At 39.4% G+C, this 16,828-nt stretch overlaps 1 protein-coding gene across 2 annotated transcripts; it reads right to left on the bottom strand.

The window, feature by feature from the left end:
- Nucleotides 1–1,082: 1,082 nt before the first annotated feature.
- LOC119699810 (plasminogen-like) lies at nucleotides 1,083–16,084 on the bottom strand. 2 transcript variants are annotated; one of them, XM_038133781.1, is made up of 12 exons: nucleotides 15,950–16,084; nucleotides 12,998–13,133; nucleotides 12,261–12,367; nucleotides 11,105–11,219; nucleotides 9,908–10,071; nucleotides 9,202–9,331; nucleotides 8,961–9,079; nucleotides 7,250–7,412; nucleotides 6,246–6,376; nucleotides 5,256–5,415; nucleotides 3,486–3,724; nucleotides 1,083–1,395 (listed from the first exon to the last, which is right to left on the bottom strand). In XM_038133781.1, exons 1-11 carry the CDS (start codon nucleotides 15,996–15,998, stop codon nucleotides 3,517–3,519), a joined length of 1,482 nt encoding a protein of 493 aa, XP_037989709.1. In that variant the 5' UTR covers nucleotides 15,999–16,084; the 3' UTR covers nucleotides 1,083–1,395; nucleotides 3,486–3,516. The 2 variants fall into 2 exon arrangements, with proteins under 2 accessions (XP_037989709.1, XP_037989710.1); XM_038133782.1 differs by lacking the exon at nucleotides 12,261–12,367.
- Nucleotides 16,085–16,828: the final 744 nt, after the last annotated feature.

Raw genomic sequence — 16,828 nt, 5'->3', positions numbered from 1 at the left:
GCTAAAAGACTGCTGCATGAACTTGCCCCCTGGAGCCTGGTTATCCTGTGATTTCTGGACTCATGAGATGATAGGGGGAAAAGAACTGCATAAAAAGATGTTAATTAGGTTTTATTGATATAGCAATTGCCCATTATATGAGTTTCAATATGCTTTCCTCTTCTTTCCTTTCTACTCTGCCTGCTAGATGGGACCCTGATTAGACCAAAAGAGGAAAGGTCCCAGTGCAGTGGTCCTGGTTGATGTCTTGAGACGCAGGATCCTTGTCAGAGACTGGAAGTTTAGCGTCCTGAGCCACTTTTTGGGATGCTTGAAATGCTTGCTTATGTGCTGCTAGGTGAGGTGGTGCCCTGCCCTGCCCCCAGACCCCCTCAGCCCTGGCAGAGCTGTCAGTCAATCAATCAATCACTGACATGGTGGGGGTGGTGCTAACCCAGTCCCTGACTGGCCAAGCGACTGGAAGTCTTTTCCTTAGGGGAAAGGCCCATGGAGGCTTAATAGATGGAGCACAAGGCCAGCACATGGTCTTGACCCTGCCAGCTTCCTGGAGTTCCTATCTCACCCACAATGGAATCTTAGGAGGTGGTAGCTCTATGTGCGTTCTTCTAAATCTCTTCTGTCTTTCTGTCTTTCTCTGTCTCTCTCTTTCTTATCCTAATTCTCTTTTCATGGTACTTTGTGGCTAACATAAGATCTCATAGGTTTAAATGTTTCTAGGTGAAATGGGCTAAGTAAATGCTAAGTACTAAATTAATGCTGAGTGAATTAATCCTATATTAATCCTAAGATAAGTGAATATGGTGTCATATTTAATCCTTTTGCCTAAGTCTCTATATTTTCTATGGTTTTGCCAGAAAGCTTTTGTGTGATTTTTCACCTCTTGAGAGTATCTGGTTGGGGTTTCTCTTTGTGCCAACTAGTGTAAAGGAACCTTAAATTTAATTCCTGGATTAAGTGTTTGGGGTGTAACAGGGGTGAAGTAGGAGCCTTACAGCTGCTGTCACATGACACCATGGTTGACTCACACAGGTACGACAGGGATACTCTGACAGACAGGAACAATTGCTCAGCTTGGCTACTGCTTTGGAATATCTACTCACACTCAGCCAGTAGTGGTATTTATTTAGGATTCCTATGAATTATTACATACTTTTTAAAACCAGTCATAAAACCATACTTGGAATGTTGTTTCTGACACAGGGACTGCTTTCCAGAAAAATTAGCCTGCATCCAGATTCAGTGGGAAGCTACTGCATTCTTGATCCAAGAAACAAAACCAGGAATTTGGACACAACCAGGCTTTGATGGCTGGGTACAGTTCAGTCCCCAAGAAGTGACTCCGTATTGGACAAATTTGTTCTTCTCTTGGCAGACCAGGGATCCTCCAACTTCAGCCTAGGGAGGAAAAGAGAGTATGAAGTAACTTCTCTAGTAATGGGGACACTAGGCATGCAAGCAGCAAAACACTGGCAGGAATAATATTGTAGCTCCAAAGGCTTTAAAATGTGACTGACACGAGGACTGTAGAAAGTGTTTCATTAGGACCTGCTGGAGTAAAAGAATTGGGGGGAAAAAAACCCTTGTCTCTAATCATCCAGGCTGTGCTCTTGGTCTGAAGATACACCAGTTATGGATGTGAGTACATCCCCAGATCACTGTGAGGTCAATTACACACACAAAAATGGAACTTTCATGATTTTCCATATCACCGATCTACTTGATCTGGACAAAATAATTTAACTGTTTGAATGCTTTAAATTCCTTGAAATGCAGGCATAGCAGGATATGAATACTTGTGTCTGCTGATTTTTGACTCTACCAATGAAGGCACTGCCCACAGTCTCTAAGTCCAGGCAGTATGCTACAGCTTTGCTTCAGGTGAGTGGGATATTAACAACACTGGGCTAATATGAGTAAGAGATTACCTTACATAATTTTTCTGCTATTCTGGTTGCCTGTGTGAGGTAAGAAAAAGAAAATGCTGCGTATACCTCAGTTCTTAGGCTTCATGTAGAGACACTGAGCTTCTGAAACTATTTCTGAGCCTTCAAAGTCCAAATTACATGCATTTACCTGCTTATAGTCAAAGTTAGATTATTCTTAACCCACAATTATCTATGCTTCCCAAAGTAAATTCACCACAAAATGAATGATTTTTAACACTTCCATTCATAAATTCAGGGTGATTATATATTCATATCAAGGAACTTCAGACTAAACATTTTCTGTACCATATTGCAAATATCTGGAAAGACTTCAAGGTTTTTGCTAAATTGGGATCAGTAAGCACTTTCATGAGAGAAGCGTATTCCAGCAGCCTATTAGACTGAAGGAGCAACTTTTGCTTCCAAGGACTTCCCAGCTACAGGTACTTCTTTTCTGCTGCATATAAAAAGAGCACCAGACTCAATTTTGGAATGTGTCTTTTGTTGAACCCTGCCACCTTCCTTTGTAACTCATGCAAAGCTCCACTATACTTTAAAAATGTCATACCACTTTGACCAATGTGGACTGTTAATTAAGGAAGTAACAAAACAGGACAGAGCAAAACCTCATTTATCTAATTTTGCAAAACAAAGCTGCCTTTGAACAATACAAGCTAAGGTCACCCTCCTGAAAACATAAAGCTCAACACAAGCAAAATTCTTATGATAATAACAGTCACATATTTCAATAGTACACAGCTTGAGAAATACTAGAAAAGTCTGTTTTCCTCTTGTTCACCTAAATGAAAAAGACATCCTTCAGAATGCACTGTTAAATTACATAGGCTACAGGACATATACTAACTAAAGAGCTGTTGCTGCAGAATGCAGCAGTACAGACCAAAAAGTCTGCAGGAGGGATGTAATTGTTACCTTGCAAGCTTAGTCAGTGTCCTGGTTTTGGCTTAGATAGAGTTAATTTTCTTCTTAGTAGCTGGTAGAGTAGTGTGTTTTAGGTTTAATATCAGAATAGCAATTATAACACACTGATATTTTGGTTGTTGCTAAGTAGTGCTTACTCTAACTCAAGGACTTTTCACCTTCCCCTTCTCTGCCAGTGAGGAGGTGCACAAGAAGCTGGGCAGAAGCACACCCAGGACAGCTGACCTGGCCTGGCCACAGGGATGTTCCATCCCATAGAACAACACACATAAGCTTTACATACACTGGATGGAGCCACTAATTGCTGCTCAGGGACAGCTAGGCATTGGTCAGCAATTGTATTGTGCATCACTTTTGTTCCTTGGGTTTTATCTGTCTCTCGTGTTTTCATTACAATTATTATTATTATTATTGCCACTATTATTATTATTATAGTTATTGTACCTAATTTTGTTTCAATTATTAAACCATTCTTATCTCACGAGTCTTACTTTTTTTTAAAATTCTCCTCCTCACCAAAGAAGGGATGGAGGAATGAGTGAGCAGCTGCATGATACTTAGTTTCTGGCTGTGGTTAAACCATGACACTCAAGAATAATTTTGATAGGTTGCTATTACCTTTACCCACAGACTCTGCAGGAGGTGACTCTTATAGCCAGCTGTTACCAGATGTGGTGGGTGTAGTCCGGCCAATGTTTTGTTCCATCATTCCAGGGGAGGCATTCGATGCAGGCTCTTGTGTCTGATCATCACACCTCTTGAGATTGCAGTACTCCCATATCGTGTTGGGGTCAGTGGTGAAACACCACGGGCTGCTGTCACCATCTGGGTTTCTACAATAGTTGTCCCTCAAATCCCTGCACAAATAAAGTCAACAGTCGTGCTACATAAGACTGAAAGTAAGCATAGGAATAGATTGACAAAAGAATGTACTATGTGCAACTACTATGTACAAATAAATAGATTTATTGGTTTTACTTACAGCCAGATATCCTATTACCAGCAAGCACATCAGTGGTTGTTATGCTAGTGAAGTGTTGTATTTCAAATGTGCATTGGAATCCTGAATGTATTTATGCATAAGGAAACAATTCAACTACTGGCTTATACTCTGGCTGTAATATTTCAATGTACTAGTCCCTAAATAATTACCCCATATGGAAATTTAAAAAAAAGATTCCAAGTAGGTGTGTGTAAGCATACACAATTGTCATAATGTATGAATTAGTAACAAATATGCAAGAAAATTCATACTATTGGGGGGAATTTCCAAAATTTTTTTAGGCTTTTCCAAAATTTTTCAAATGTCAAAAGTTTCTTTTCATATTCAGAAGAATGGCCAACAAGTGCTTATGCAATTGATCCCCTCTTACACTCCCAAACCCATTTCTACTGAATGGGGTAGTCCTTTACTGACTTTAGTGAGAGGAATCCCATGTCTGTGCTTGCTGGGGCATGGGGGAGTAGAATTTCTCTTTTCAATAATTTGTAGAGTTGCTGTATTTCCCCACCCTGAATCACAGCATGGTCTCAGAATAAAAAAAGAACTGAAATGCTTTTTCTCTGAATATGACAGAACACATATGAATTCCACATTTTCCCAGCTTGATTTTAATTTTCTAAAATGTTTTTGAAAGATATCATCCCCTCTGAGGATATTCCAGTTTTTTCATGCCAAAATATAACTAAAAATTTCAAATTATTTCGGGTGACAACATAAAAAGGGCAAAAAATTAGAAAGGGATCAACTTTCCTGCTTATAATCCACTAAGCATGATGGATTTCCTCACAATTTCTCCTGTAATTGTAATCCTGTTGCTCTCCTGCCCTTATTAAAAACTGGCACATTAATGATTTTGATTAGCTTGTCACTGCTCCAGTCATTCCTGGTGCAGTTTTGTTAACCTGAAGAAGATAAATCCAGGGGAAATTTCAGTGTACACAATTCAGGATGTCCAAATCCAATGGCAAAGAACACTTAGTTGGTACTTTTAAGCGTGACATATCTGTGTGTTTTGTATCATAAATGCTGTGTCCTGCCCAAATTAAATCGTTAGAAAGGCAACAACAAGAAGTCTCAAATTCATAAATGAAACACATATTTCAGTAGATGCTTTGTCTCTGGATGCAAGTCTCCTGGTTTTGGTTGCAGAAGATCATATTTAAGAGTAAGGGCAGATCATATTTAAGAGTATTTTACTCAGAATTTAGATAACAAGAGAACACAATTCTTACAGATGAGACTAACAGAAAACATTTCTGTATCTTAGAAAAGTTCTCTTTTATCGATATATTCCCTAGCAGTGTTTTAAAGCATAGCTGTGCAAAGATAATACAAGCAGCAGCAATTATTGCCAGAGAAAGTGAGAAAAGGCGAGATAAACGTACGCGTCCGGGAATCTGTCCGGGGTTTTTATATGACTGTGTGGGAACATGGAGCTCCAGGCCTGGCACTTCTTCCCTGATGCAGTGACAGAAGTTGTGCCACGATAACTCTTGCCATTGCCTCGGTAGCACTCCTCTGTTAGGGGAGCTTGTACAGGCACATCTGCGGCGAACAACAGAAACTGGTCTTTGGCATCTTAATTTTAATGTTCTTACTGAGCAGGCACAAGAAAGCCTCAAACACACAAGATGACAGAAATGAACAACTCATTTATGCAGACAGTATCCAGTGAAGTCATCTCACCTTCAGCAGAAGGGCATTTCCAAAGATACTGAGACAACTTGCACAGTTTTAGCATCTTACGTTAGACGTTTTTCAGTGAAGGGTTCACCAGTTAGTTTCATTTTGGCATAAGTGAACATGTCAGAATTAAAGATAAGAACGTTCTCATGCAAAATCCTCAAAGATTAGATACTGGTGATTTTGCCCATTATATTTCTCAAACAGATATTATGTTAAACGTCAGTCTCTCTATTATCCTTTTGATTGTGCTAAGACATTCTTGTTAATTTTGTGCTTAAATGAATGAATGTTTCAATGTGATTTTTAATTATGTTGAAAGCTATTGTCCTCTCATTTGTGGCTAACTTCCAAAATAGAGTTAATTTTGTTTAGCAATTTTTCATCCCTTTAAACATTTTCATTTTTCAATGAATTTGCTGTAATTGGCCTACTTTTAGGAAGAAAGGAATATTAAAACATAAATATCTTTCATCCTGTAATTCTTCTATTGAGGCAGCTTGCGATTTGCATCTTTCACTGTATTTCCCTAACCACTGGACATTTAATATTTGGCAGATTTTGCAACATGACAGGCAGACAAACATTAAGAATGACAGAGTGACTAAAAGAATTAACAAATTTACAATCTGAAACTATAAATTTTTCACTGTTTTAAAGTTCTTATCTCAAGTACAGTCCTCTATTCATACCAGCAATCCCTTGTTCTGTTCTGTCACAGGGAGGAATTGTGCAGTATTCCCATCTAATGTTGCTGTTGGTGGTGTAGCACCAAGGCTTCTTCTCTCCATCAGGGTTTCTACAGTAGTTTTCCTCTAAGCCCCTTAAAACAAGAAACAGGAACACTGACTTTAAACTAGTCACAGAAATCCAGAAGAGTTGTGTGCATGACCATTAACAACTACTGCACGCAGAATTCAACTCAGTGGTGTATTTATTCCTTTTGGAGATTGATTAACCCATGCATCACTCCTTTGGGACTAATCAATGGTCTTCAACTTCATGGTCTGAATGCTGAAGATATAGGAAGAACTTTTCCAATGCTTACACTTTCTGCTCTTGTTGTTGAGGTCAAAATGTAGCAGAAAGAGATGACTTCAAAACACAAGGCACTAATACCCCTGAGATTACAGTAAGAGCCAGGCAAGGCAGGATGTGACAGACTGGAAGTGTGTACATAGGAGCACTGGTGCACACTGCACTCTGCCCTGTGAGAGTGGACAGGCTTCCACCTCCCTAGGAAAACTTGCAGGATCAAACTACAGAGCTATAAACCAGGTCAGACCCAGCTATTCCTGCACATCAGTAACACTCTGCAAACCCAGCTCCTCTGACCTTGGAGCACAAGGATGTATGGGAGTATGTTGTCCTTGGAGCATCGCTCTTCAGAAGAGTAATGCACTGAAGATGTGCCAAAAAACAGCCAAGGGATTTTGAAGATAAAAGTAGTGAACTGCTGATAGCTTTGCTGTGGGATGTGGAGGAGACAAGTGAGAAAAATACATGAGAATAAACAGGGAGGCAGAAAAGAAATGAAGAGCAAGACCTGAACAGAAGTAATGAACACTGACAAACAGTGAGAATTACAACTAAACAACAGAAATGAGGAAAACCTGTCCTCCTCTTGCCTCTGCATCTGGATTGATAGGGCATAACCGTTCTTTGGTATTTGCTAGAATGCTGAGGCTCAGCGTACTTGCAGGGGTATCTGTCAGGAATCCAGCCGTGTTTGTGAGGAAACTGCGTGTTCCAGTGTTGACAGGCATTTCCCGATTCGGTGATGGCTATCCTTCCTCGATAGTCTTCACCTCTCCCTGAAAGACACTGGGAGTCTAGGCCAGAGACTGGTGGGGGTGTAGCTGTAACAGGAAAAGAAAAAAAAAAAGAAAAGGAAAAGGGAAGGGTAGAAAAATACTGGTAAGTAGTGCTTTCAAAAATATATAAATGCCTTTTTTTCTGTAATGATGAAGATGTATTTTTTTTCTTTCAGCAGAGGTTACACTGGTCAAAAGCCATGTCAAAATCAAAGAGGACATTTTTATGGGCCTCCAGACTGCCAGATGGATGTCCTGTGTCTGCCCTTTTACAGTAGCCAGTAAATAACTTGGCTGGGTTGAGCCAGACTGTGCTACTGTCCCCTGAGAGCAGAACAGGAAAGGCAGTGAGTAGTCTTGTTCAGTCTTGTGAACCTGAGTGAGATGGAGTACAGTAATATAATACACACAGGTAGTGTGGAAGGGCAGAAAGGACCAAGAAGAAATTGTGAGAGAAAGCAGAGCAGCCTTTGGAGCTGAACCTCTTGAATCAGTGAACTGGGGAAGAGGGACAGAAGGAATAGTGAAAAAAAGAAAGAAAGTGAAAGGGTCTGCTGTGTGAGGAACAGCAAAGAAAACAAGAGTAATGATCAGAGGCATAGAACCTGCAGAAGGCAAATGGAAAATGAATTTAAAGCACATACTTATAATATACAGAATTCCCTAAGTAAATGAAAGGTTGGTATGTTCCTTAAACTTTAATATAATATACAGAATTCCCTAAGTAATGAAAGGTTGGTATGTTCCTTAAACTTTAATATAATATACAGAATTCCCTAAGTAAATGAAAGGTTGGTATGTTCCTTAAACTTTAAGTTTTAAGTGCAGGATGGAAATGCTATGGTAACTGTCACAATTTATCATACAAAGTTCTATAAATAGTTGTTCTGCCATCTGTAATTGGGCATGCTGAAGAGAACTACATCTAGCAAACACACACCACTGCTTAGAGCACTGGCAAGTGCAGATACATGAGAAAGCAGTCTGTAGAGAGAAAAACCACACTTATAATTGCTTTTTCTCGAAATGCAATCCACTTCTGCAATAGGGAATGTTACCTCTTAATTCAGCACCTTGGAAATATCCAGATTTAGTGTGCTCAACTTAATGAGTTAAGCTAGCTCACTGATAAGTCAGGTTTTTCTCCTGAGGCCTGAACCTGTTTCTCAGGATTCATGCCTTGCTAAGAAAAAGGCAGCGCTGGCTGTGTAGATCAGACTCAGGTAAAATATCACAGTATAGCCACATGGTAATTTAGATGATTTCTGTGAGTTAGCAGATCAGCAGTAAATTACCACCTGATTTAGCCTTAATGTCTTGTCTCCCAGCTAATTTGAAAAAAAGTGGTTAAGGGCAAATTATTGTTTCCCATAGCATCTTTGGCCATACTGCACTTTGTGACACCTTCATCCTCACTGACCAAACATGATTTTACATAATAGAAGTTTAATGAGTGATTCTGTTTATTAATGTGCACTTTCCTGATTCACAGAGATACCTGTAGGTTACTCAGAACTGTGGTTTCTTTCTTTCTCTTCCCTGCATAATTTTAATCAGCTACCCTCTGGAGTGATCTCAGGAAATCAGACTCACTGCAACGAGGAATGTTGCAATATTCCCAGCGTTTATTCGGATTCGTAGTGAAACACCAGGGCCGAAGTTCACCATCAGGATTGCGGCAATAATTCCTCTTCAGATCCTTCTCTGGATAGCTGTACATTGAAAATGAAGAGAAACTCGTGAGTCAGCAACAGCCACGTGTAGCACTGAGGCTGTCTGCAGGCAGGGTCTCCCAAGCTCTGTGGGAATGAATTTGGTGCTGAGTGTCACTCACTGTTTCAGAATAAATCCATGCATATGAGGCTCTTGGACATCCCAGTGTTGGCACTCCAGTCCAGACTCTGTTCTGGAAACTTCTCCGCGGTAATCCTCGCCGTTACACTGCATGCACTCCCCCGTAGGTCCTAGGCAGAAGGAAAACACAGCGAGGAACGCCCCAGCCTATTAATGGAAGATTATGCTGCAAGGACAAGTGGGGTTTGCTCCAGCTAACAATGAAAGGAATTCAGAAAGCTGTGCATTACAGCCTGGCCAAGATAATAATGCTTCAGGAATATGTTTCACTTGCAGGGAAGAATTTGTGATGTATCTGTATGCACTGTTAGCAATGGGAGTTCAGTCTGTCACACAGCACTTGGGTCAGTCTTTACCCTTGTTACAATTAAATAAATTACTGGTGTAAGAGCAATATTGTTCTTATCTAGATCATTGCAGTGCCAGTAGAGTCAAAAGTAACAAGACAGATGATGATAAAGCAAACAATATCAGCAAATGATTAAAAAATTTTAGTTCTTCCATATTTACAAAATAACTTTGATAACTCAAGCCAATTAGGAAAACAACCTCTCTGTTGAGAACATCTTAAATTCATCTTGATTTAAATTCTAATTTGAAAAAAAAATCTGTAAAAAGAAAGCACAAAAAAGTATCAGGAATAATATTACCTACTTGAACTTCCCTTCTCTGAAAAGTAAATATACCTTCTCCAGTGTGCGTGACCTGGTCCTCACACTCTGGGATGGCGCAGTAATCAAATCTCATGGCAGGATCTGTTGTGTAACACCAGGGTCCATTTTCATCTGCATCAGGGTTTCTGCAGAAATTTTCTTCCAACCCTGCATTGGGATGTTTTTCAGGTGTATAACTGTAATAGTATTAAATTTCTATTTTAATGCCAGTACTTTAGTGGCACGGAAGGGAAATATCTAAGCTGCTCAGCTAGCTGGGAATTTTTTAAATTCACAGTAAAAATGAGAGAGACTGATTTCCCATTGTAAGCCATAAATGAAAAATCATTCCTAACTACAATTATTAGTAGCTTTCTCCCTAGCCCCAGTTGCTAATAAGAAGTGAGCTTACAGCCTGTAAGGACAATGACAGTCTTAAAGGTCAGTTGTTGTCTTTAATACGTGCATCCAGTTGATCTAATCAGCTCACTGCAACCTGTGGCTCTGTCATGCGTTTTTCTTAATGGAGCTGCTTTTAAAGTTTGTTTCTAGAGACTATTCACCAAACACAACCAGGTGTCACAGAGATCTGAAGTAAGTGAAGCTAGGCTTCTTCCTACAGCAATCTTCCCAGAGAAGACTACATTACTTTTAAATGATCTGAACAAGAGTATCCAAGTGTATTTAATTAGAATAATAATAAAAAAAATAATATAACTTCAACATAGATCAGAGGACACAGGATCTCTGCTTCCCCAGTTGCTTCAGTGAGCCCAATGGCAGCCAGCCCTGAGAAGACTCTACCTAGCCAGATCCATTTGGCTCTTGGATATTTTTCTCAAATTTTTTTTTTTACTATCTGTCAATAAATACATGGCAGGTAGGGGGAGCCTAGAGTTGGACAGATATCACTTTATACAAAAGAGAGTAATTATGGCCCCACTGTTACCGATAGCAAAAATCTTCATTGTGTTGAGAGAAGGAGCATTTAATCTGCTTAAGATTCCTCACTCTTAGACACAACTTCTCTAGCTGACAGTGTGTCCTTTCCTTATCCACATCATTGCAGTAGAGTCAAAAGTAACAAGACAGATAAAGATAAAGCTGTTTTTAAAAGTCACCTGACAACAGGATTTGATAACTTGCGCTATAAATCTGTGTATATATGTGAAGATGAGGAAACTTGGAAAAGGTTCAGAGCAGCAAAAAGAAATGTAAATAGGGACATACTTTGGTTTGTGGGGTATTTTTTCTGCCCACTTCTGGCATGGAATACCCCTCTGAGTCTTGGCTTCTGTTCCTCTGTAGTCTGTCCCAATCCCTCTTTTACACTGCATAAGGTAAACTGAAATGGAATCAAATTTGTAAATTCAGTGGTGTTACAACATTCATTTCCTGGTACTGAAAAATCTGCAGATATAACTGAAGCTCATCTGTACATGATAAACCATGTTTTACTCATGGTTTGAACCTCTTGTGCTTGCAAACATTCTATAATGTATTTTAAAAGAAATTAGTTACAGCTACTAAGCATCTAAACAGAAACATTTCTGAAACATTGCTATAAAGCTATCTAGTCAAGTCAAGAGAACAGCTGTATCAAGTTTTTGTTATGCAAAAAAAAATGCAGGCTTATACTATCATAATACCGGGATAAATAGGAATGTGTTTCACCAGCAGCTGGGGATTCTTGGAAAGGCATTGTTCATAAGCACATTTGCAGTGTGGGTGTCATCCAGCTATCCATTTAAGCCAGAAGATACTTAGTTGTCAAAATGCGCTTGACACATGAGTGGCCCCCAAATTTTTGATTCATCTTAGCCTCGGACTCTCCCAGGTGTTTTTCTAATGGGATTCCAAGATAGAGAATGAAAATCATGTCGATGGTGCTTTTATTGGCAGCAGACACTGAAAAATCTCCAGTTATTGAGGGCAATGATCTTGATTTCCCCATCCTTTTCCCCTTTCTTGTTTGCAGAGGAAGAATCTCCCCAAACCTCAAAATATAAAATGGAAATGTTAGAACAAGGACAGGAGACCAATCTACTGGAAAAAAATGGGTTCCTCCTAAATTATTTTAGCCTGTCTAAATAATAAAGCTGGACACATTTGACCCCCGGGGAGAGGAGATGAGGACTATATAACTGGGTCTGGGAGGAAGACAAGTAACTTCCCAGTTCAAATGACACCTGGAGACCACCATGGATCTAGGCCTTGGTATTTGATCCTTCTTGAACAGCATTTTTAATAATGTGGCATCTTCCTGTTTGGCCCCCAAATTCTCTATTAGTTTTCTATTAGTGCTCCAGCACTGCAGCAGAGAACAGAAGGATGCCATTAGAATAGGCTTGATGGGTAAATATGTAACATCTTGCAGTACACATACTTATCTTCTCATAAAGAACTGTGTCTGTACTGGCGAATGTCACTGTCATTTTAGCATTTTCAGCCAGTGTTAAACACTGTAGCTTTTTCCTGGTGAATAGGAAAGCCCTGTTGAAATTGAGAAGGAAGCAATATTGACATAGGAAGCAATATTTTAAATTAAATTCAAATTATTTAACTTATAAGAATTTTTCTATAAAATATTAATTTGCTAGCACTGTCTTATATTCATTCTTATCTTTCAGATACTGTACTCAATATTTTAGACAAGTAAGAGGTTAGGGTTATCTACTACTCTCAAGTGGCTCACTTATTCAGGATATATGACTACATGAATAAAATATTGTGTGGGGAACTAGAAACTGCATTGGCAAAACATTATCAACATCATCCTAGCTGCTCAGGTTAGTTACTGTCCCTACAATGAACTAGAAACCTTGCACTCTTGTGAAAATAATCAGCATCCAGCTAGAGAGGCTCAACCAGTTCTCCATGTAATGTTGGATAAGAATGGAAACTTGAACATTTACTATAAAATGAGTAGTACATTGTAAATCCTCTCTTTACTTGATCTTGTGGTGATTTATGGCTGGAGATAAGCTAAAGGCACAGCATGGGAGACACTGCTGTAGGCAGAGCTGCAGCAGAATGGGGATCTGGTTCTGAGTAAAGGTAGCAACATATCATTGATATGCAGACACCCACAATGGCACAGTTTTAAGATTCAACAGAAATTACCTGCAGGTAAAATTTCTTTCAGCTTCACATTTGTCTGCACATTCTTTTTCATTATTTGTCTCGTAAAACTGTTTGTTTCGAGTAAGTATCCAAACACCATCTGTTCTTGAATAGTCATGCAGTATATCTCCTTTCACTAGAAGGGAAGGAAAGGAATCAGACATTACAAATAAGAATTCTGCAGTTAAGAAGATCTCTGGATTTCAGTCCCATTTTCCATGTAGCTTGGACAGGCAGAGACACAATTTGTTTTGCATAATTCTGGGTAAAAGATTATAAACTCTGAGGTTATTTCTGTCTCCTGACAGAATCGCAGCTGAATGACAGCAACGTGTCATGGGAAAAAAAGAGGCAGAAGAAAGATGTAGAGGCAATTCTGATTAGAGTTGTGCATGAGTTTGAAGCTAAAAGCAAAAAATGTGAAACACGAGTGAGTGGGAATGGAGAGAGTCTAAGTGGTATCAACACCAACCAGAGAAAGATGAAGGGAAGTGATACCCATATCAAGGTTTGGGAGAAGCATGAATTAGGTGGATGGGAGATTATGACCTGCCATGTGGATTGTGCAATCCCTGCAGCTTCATTGGTCATTGCCTAATTGTTTGTCCCAAGATGTCCTGCTGTAGATAAAGACACCTCAACCACAAAGTTACCATATAGCCTTTTACAATACCCACCATTGTTTTATTGCAATGGGTTGAGCAGACTTAGTAATGAAATTGTCAGGCTACATCTCTGTTGCAACAAATTAACACAAGATTTTAAATTAGTAATTATTAGCATTATTAGATCTGAAAGTGACATATGCATAAGATTTATATTATTTACCTGCTAATAATTCTAACGCACCTCTAAAATACTGTAGCTCACAATAGAGTTTACCACCTAATTTATTTTTTCTTTTTATGTCTAAAAAGATTCTATGTTTCTGTTTCTAATTTCTACAAGAGTTTATTTCCATCTCCAGCATCAGGTTATAGTGTTGCACAAGTGAGTTTAATTGGTCATATGGTTTAATTGTTTCATTTTTTTCAATATAGATTATTACTGACAGATGCAGGAAGTTCATAATTTTGTACAGCATGCTCACAGGCAATGTTGTGAATTTTTCATTTACACACTCATATTAGGGCTGAATTCACTGCAACATCACTCCAGCGTTACTAATTCCCATGACATATGGGCCATTCATCACCTACCTCCAAATGACACAGATTCGCACAAAATAAAAGATATTTTGGCCACTAAAGAAAATAAGATTATTCATTGCCTGAAGGCATTGTCTGTGTCTCTTTGCAGAGTTGGCTCAATGCTATAAAACCTGCATGTCTTAAGAAATCCCTGACGCTGAGGCTTCCCATATCTAGTCCTACTGTTACAGCAGGACTATGCAGAGCACCAACAGCCTAGCCTACTAATTTCTCCTGATGGAATTAGTAAACAAGTGCTTCCTTTCCCGAATATTTTCCTAACTTAACTGAGGCCACTGTTTCAGGGGACTAGAAAAAGACTCCTTTCCAAACTTTATTTACTCATCTTAAAACTGTATTTTTTCAAAGAGCTCTACTTTGGATACTATTCCTTTTCAGTGACTATAAGAAAAAAATTATTACAGTTGGATTGAGAATGAATACATGGGAATTTAGATGGCATGCATAAACTAAAAGGCAACATAGATTGGCAGAAACTTAGATAATAGAAAAGAAAAGGTTTGAGAAAAGAATGTAAGAGATTTTAAATGCATCAGGGAAGATATTAGTCTTACTAAAATCTGTATAAACCCAGATATTGCACAGGATAATTGAACAGAATATTTAAATACATGGGAACAAAAAAAAATTCTTAATTTCCATAAGCATCTTTCCAGATTTGACCAGTACTAACCCAGAAAACATAAAAATTTGCGTTAAGGCCATTGTGGACCATCAGTTTTGAGCAAGTCAGCTAGAGCTGATAACAATGAACAAATAAAACCCCCCACTTTCTCAGTTGTCTTTTATAACCTGGTACAATTGTACAATGATATTTCCCTGGTATTCTACCCTTAAGTCCCTGGTATTCTGACCTGAACTATTAAAAACTCATAAAAACTGTACTGATATGTATTTATCAGTACTTTTTAAAAGTCATTTAAGTGCCATGCAATTATACGTACTTTCAAAGTACAGGAGAGTATGGTATCTGATTGAAATCTGATTGAAATATATACTACATGTGGAATATTTATTGGCAGAATTTGTAGATAAGCTTGAAATCCATATATTACCATCAGTGGAACACCGATCATCTTTTGGAACTGTAAGAAAGAATTCTGGACATACCCCTGGAAAAGGTGATCTAGGTTACTGGGGAGTAAATTTCTACCTCCTGCCCCCAGGAAAACAAGGGAGAACATTTTATTGTAATTGTTTGACAACAGAAAATGTTAAATTGTTGGAATATAAAGAAGCCTGTAATTTTTCATTTTGTTTTAAATATTCCATTTCAAAGCTTTAAAACTCCTGTCATAAAGGATGAAAATCAGTATCACTGTGCTTAACAATGCTTGGCAGTAAACACAGCTTTACCTTTAGCATTTGATCCAAAGCCTGCTGAAATTAGAGCTAACTTCTCACTGGCTGCCGTGGGTTTTGCACAAGCCTTGGACAGGCTGCTTCCCAAGGGTGCCCCCCTTCTCTGGCCATGGGAAAGGTTTGCCTGGGGCCATTAGCTGCCCATGCAGACACCAAGGCAGCTGGTCTTCTGGTGTTGCTAATGAACACAAGCAAGCATGGCTCTCACTTTGCTCAACAGCAGCTCTTTCTGACCAGCAAACCCATCCCTGTCCAGCAAACCCATCATTGTCCAGCAAACGAGCGACACACTGACTTAGGGACCTACCTTCACCACACGGAGCCTGCTAGTGTTTGGCCCCAGTCTCAACCAGGCAAGCAGAAGGCAAAGGACTCTTACCTGAGCTGAGCAAGAAAAGAAAGAGAAAGGCAGCTCTGCTAATCCCCATTTTGGCCCAGCTGGCAGGTGCTGGAAGTTGTGTCTGTTGGTGCACAAAGTTTTATTGACTCACACTGGAGTGAGGCAGCATCAAACAAACAAGGCAGGAGGATTAAGTTAATAATTTTCCTGTGCTGTGCCCCCCTTGCCATGGTGTGGCTATGAAAACAACCTTGAATTGGATGGGTTACCAAATCAGGCTCAATAATTTCTACTGGGTACTGGGAAATGTGAAGGCACTTTCTTCTTTTGTGGGACATATTTTTGTTTTTTCCTCAGATTGCTAGCATCACTTTGTTAAGGTAAAGGTGAGGATCATAGTGGTGGAAAGTATGGGAACAAGACACAGTCCACACACCTAATTCTATATAGTCTTGGTTATGCAGCTTTAGGTCCCAATTGTATTTCCAGTCAGAGACTTGGACTGCTTTAGATTGGAACTGCTGCTGATTTATGCTCCTGAGCAAGTCAGTCCCCAAAAACAGACCCTGATAATGCTAACTCTGTATCAGGATTGTTTTTAACACCCTCCCATGCCCTTTCTGGAGGAAAAAAAAATTACTTCCTTCAGGTTTTTTCCATTTCTGATTTAGTTTTTGTTGTTCATGGCTTGGGAGGCACCATTCACTTTGATTCAGTGTATGATGTGCCTCTGGCCTCCAGGCAAAGCCGCTGATATCTCAAGTCTGCCCAGACCTCAGGGTATGTGCAGGGTGCCCCATGCATTTCAGCAACATCTGGCACATCTGGCCACCCCATGGGGCTCAGCTGAGGCAAGCCAGGCATTGCCAGCCATAGTGCCTGCAGGAGCTTCCACTGGCTTGCCTGGCCAGTCAGGGC

This window comes from Motacilla alba, chromosome 3, assembly GCF_015832195.1.
Source record: "Motacilla alba alba isolate MOTALB_02 chromosome 3, Motacilla_alba_V1.0_pri, whole genome shotgun sequence".
NCBI classification, from domain to species: domain Eukaryota; kingdom Metazoa; phylum Chordata; class Aves; order Passeriformes; family Motacillidae; genus Motacilla; species Motacilla alba.
This window is presented reverse-complemented; position numbering and strand designations above follow the sequence as displayed.

What these genes read in the sequence shown, in the direction of transcription:
- LOC119699810 (XM_038133781.1), bottom strand. Translation starts at nt 15,998, where the DNA reads ATGGGGATTAGCAGAGCTGCCTTTCTCTTTCTTTTCTTGCTCAGCTCA. An exon ending in GGTCACGCACACTGGAGAAG is followed by an intron (nt 9,332 to 9,907) that starts GTATATTTACTT and finishes CCTTCTGCCTAG; the next exon opens with GACCTACGGGGGAGTGCATG. An exon ending in CATGGATTTATTCTGAAACA is followed by an intron (nt 9,080 to 9,201) that starts GTGAGTGACACT and finishes TTCAATGTACAG; the next exon opens with CTATCCAGAGAAGGATCTGA.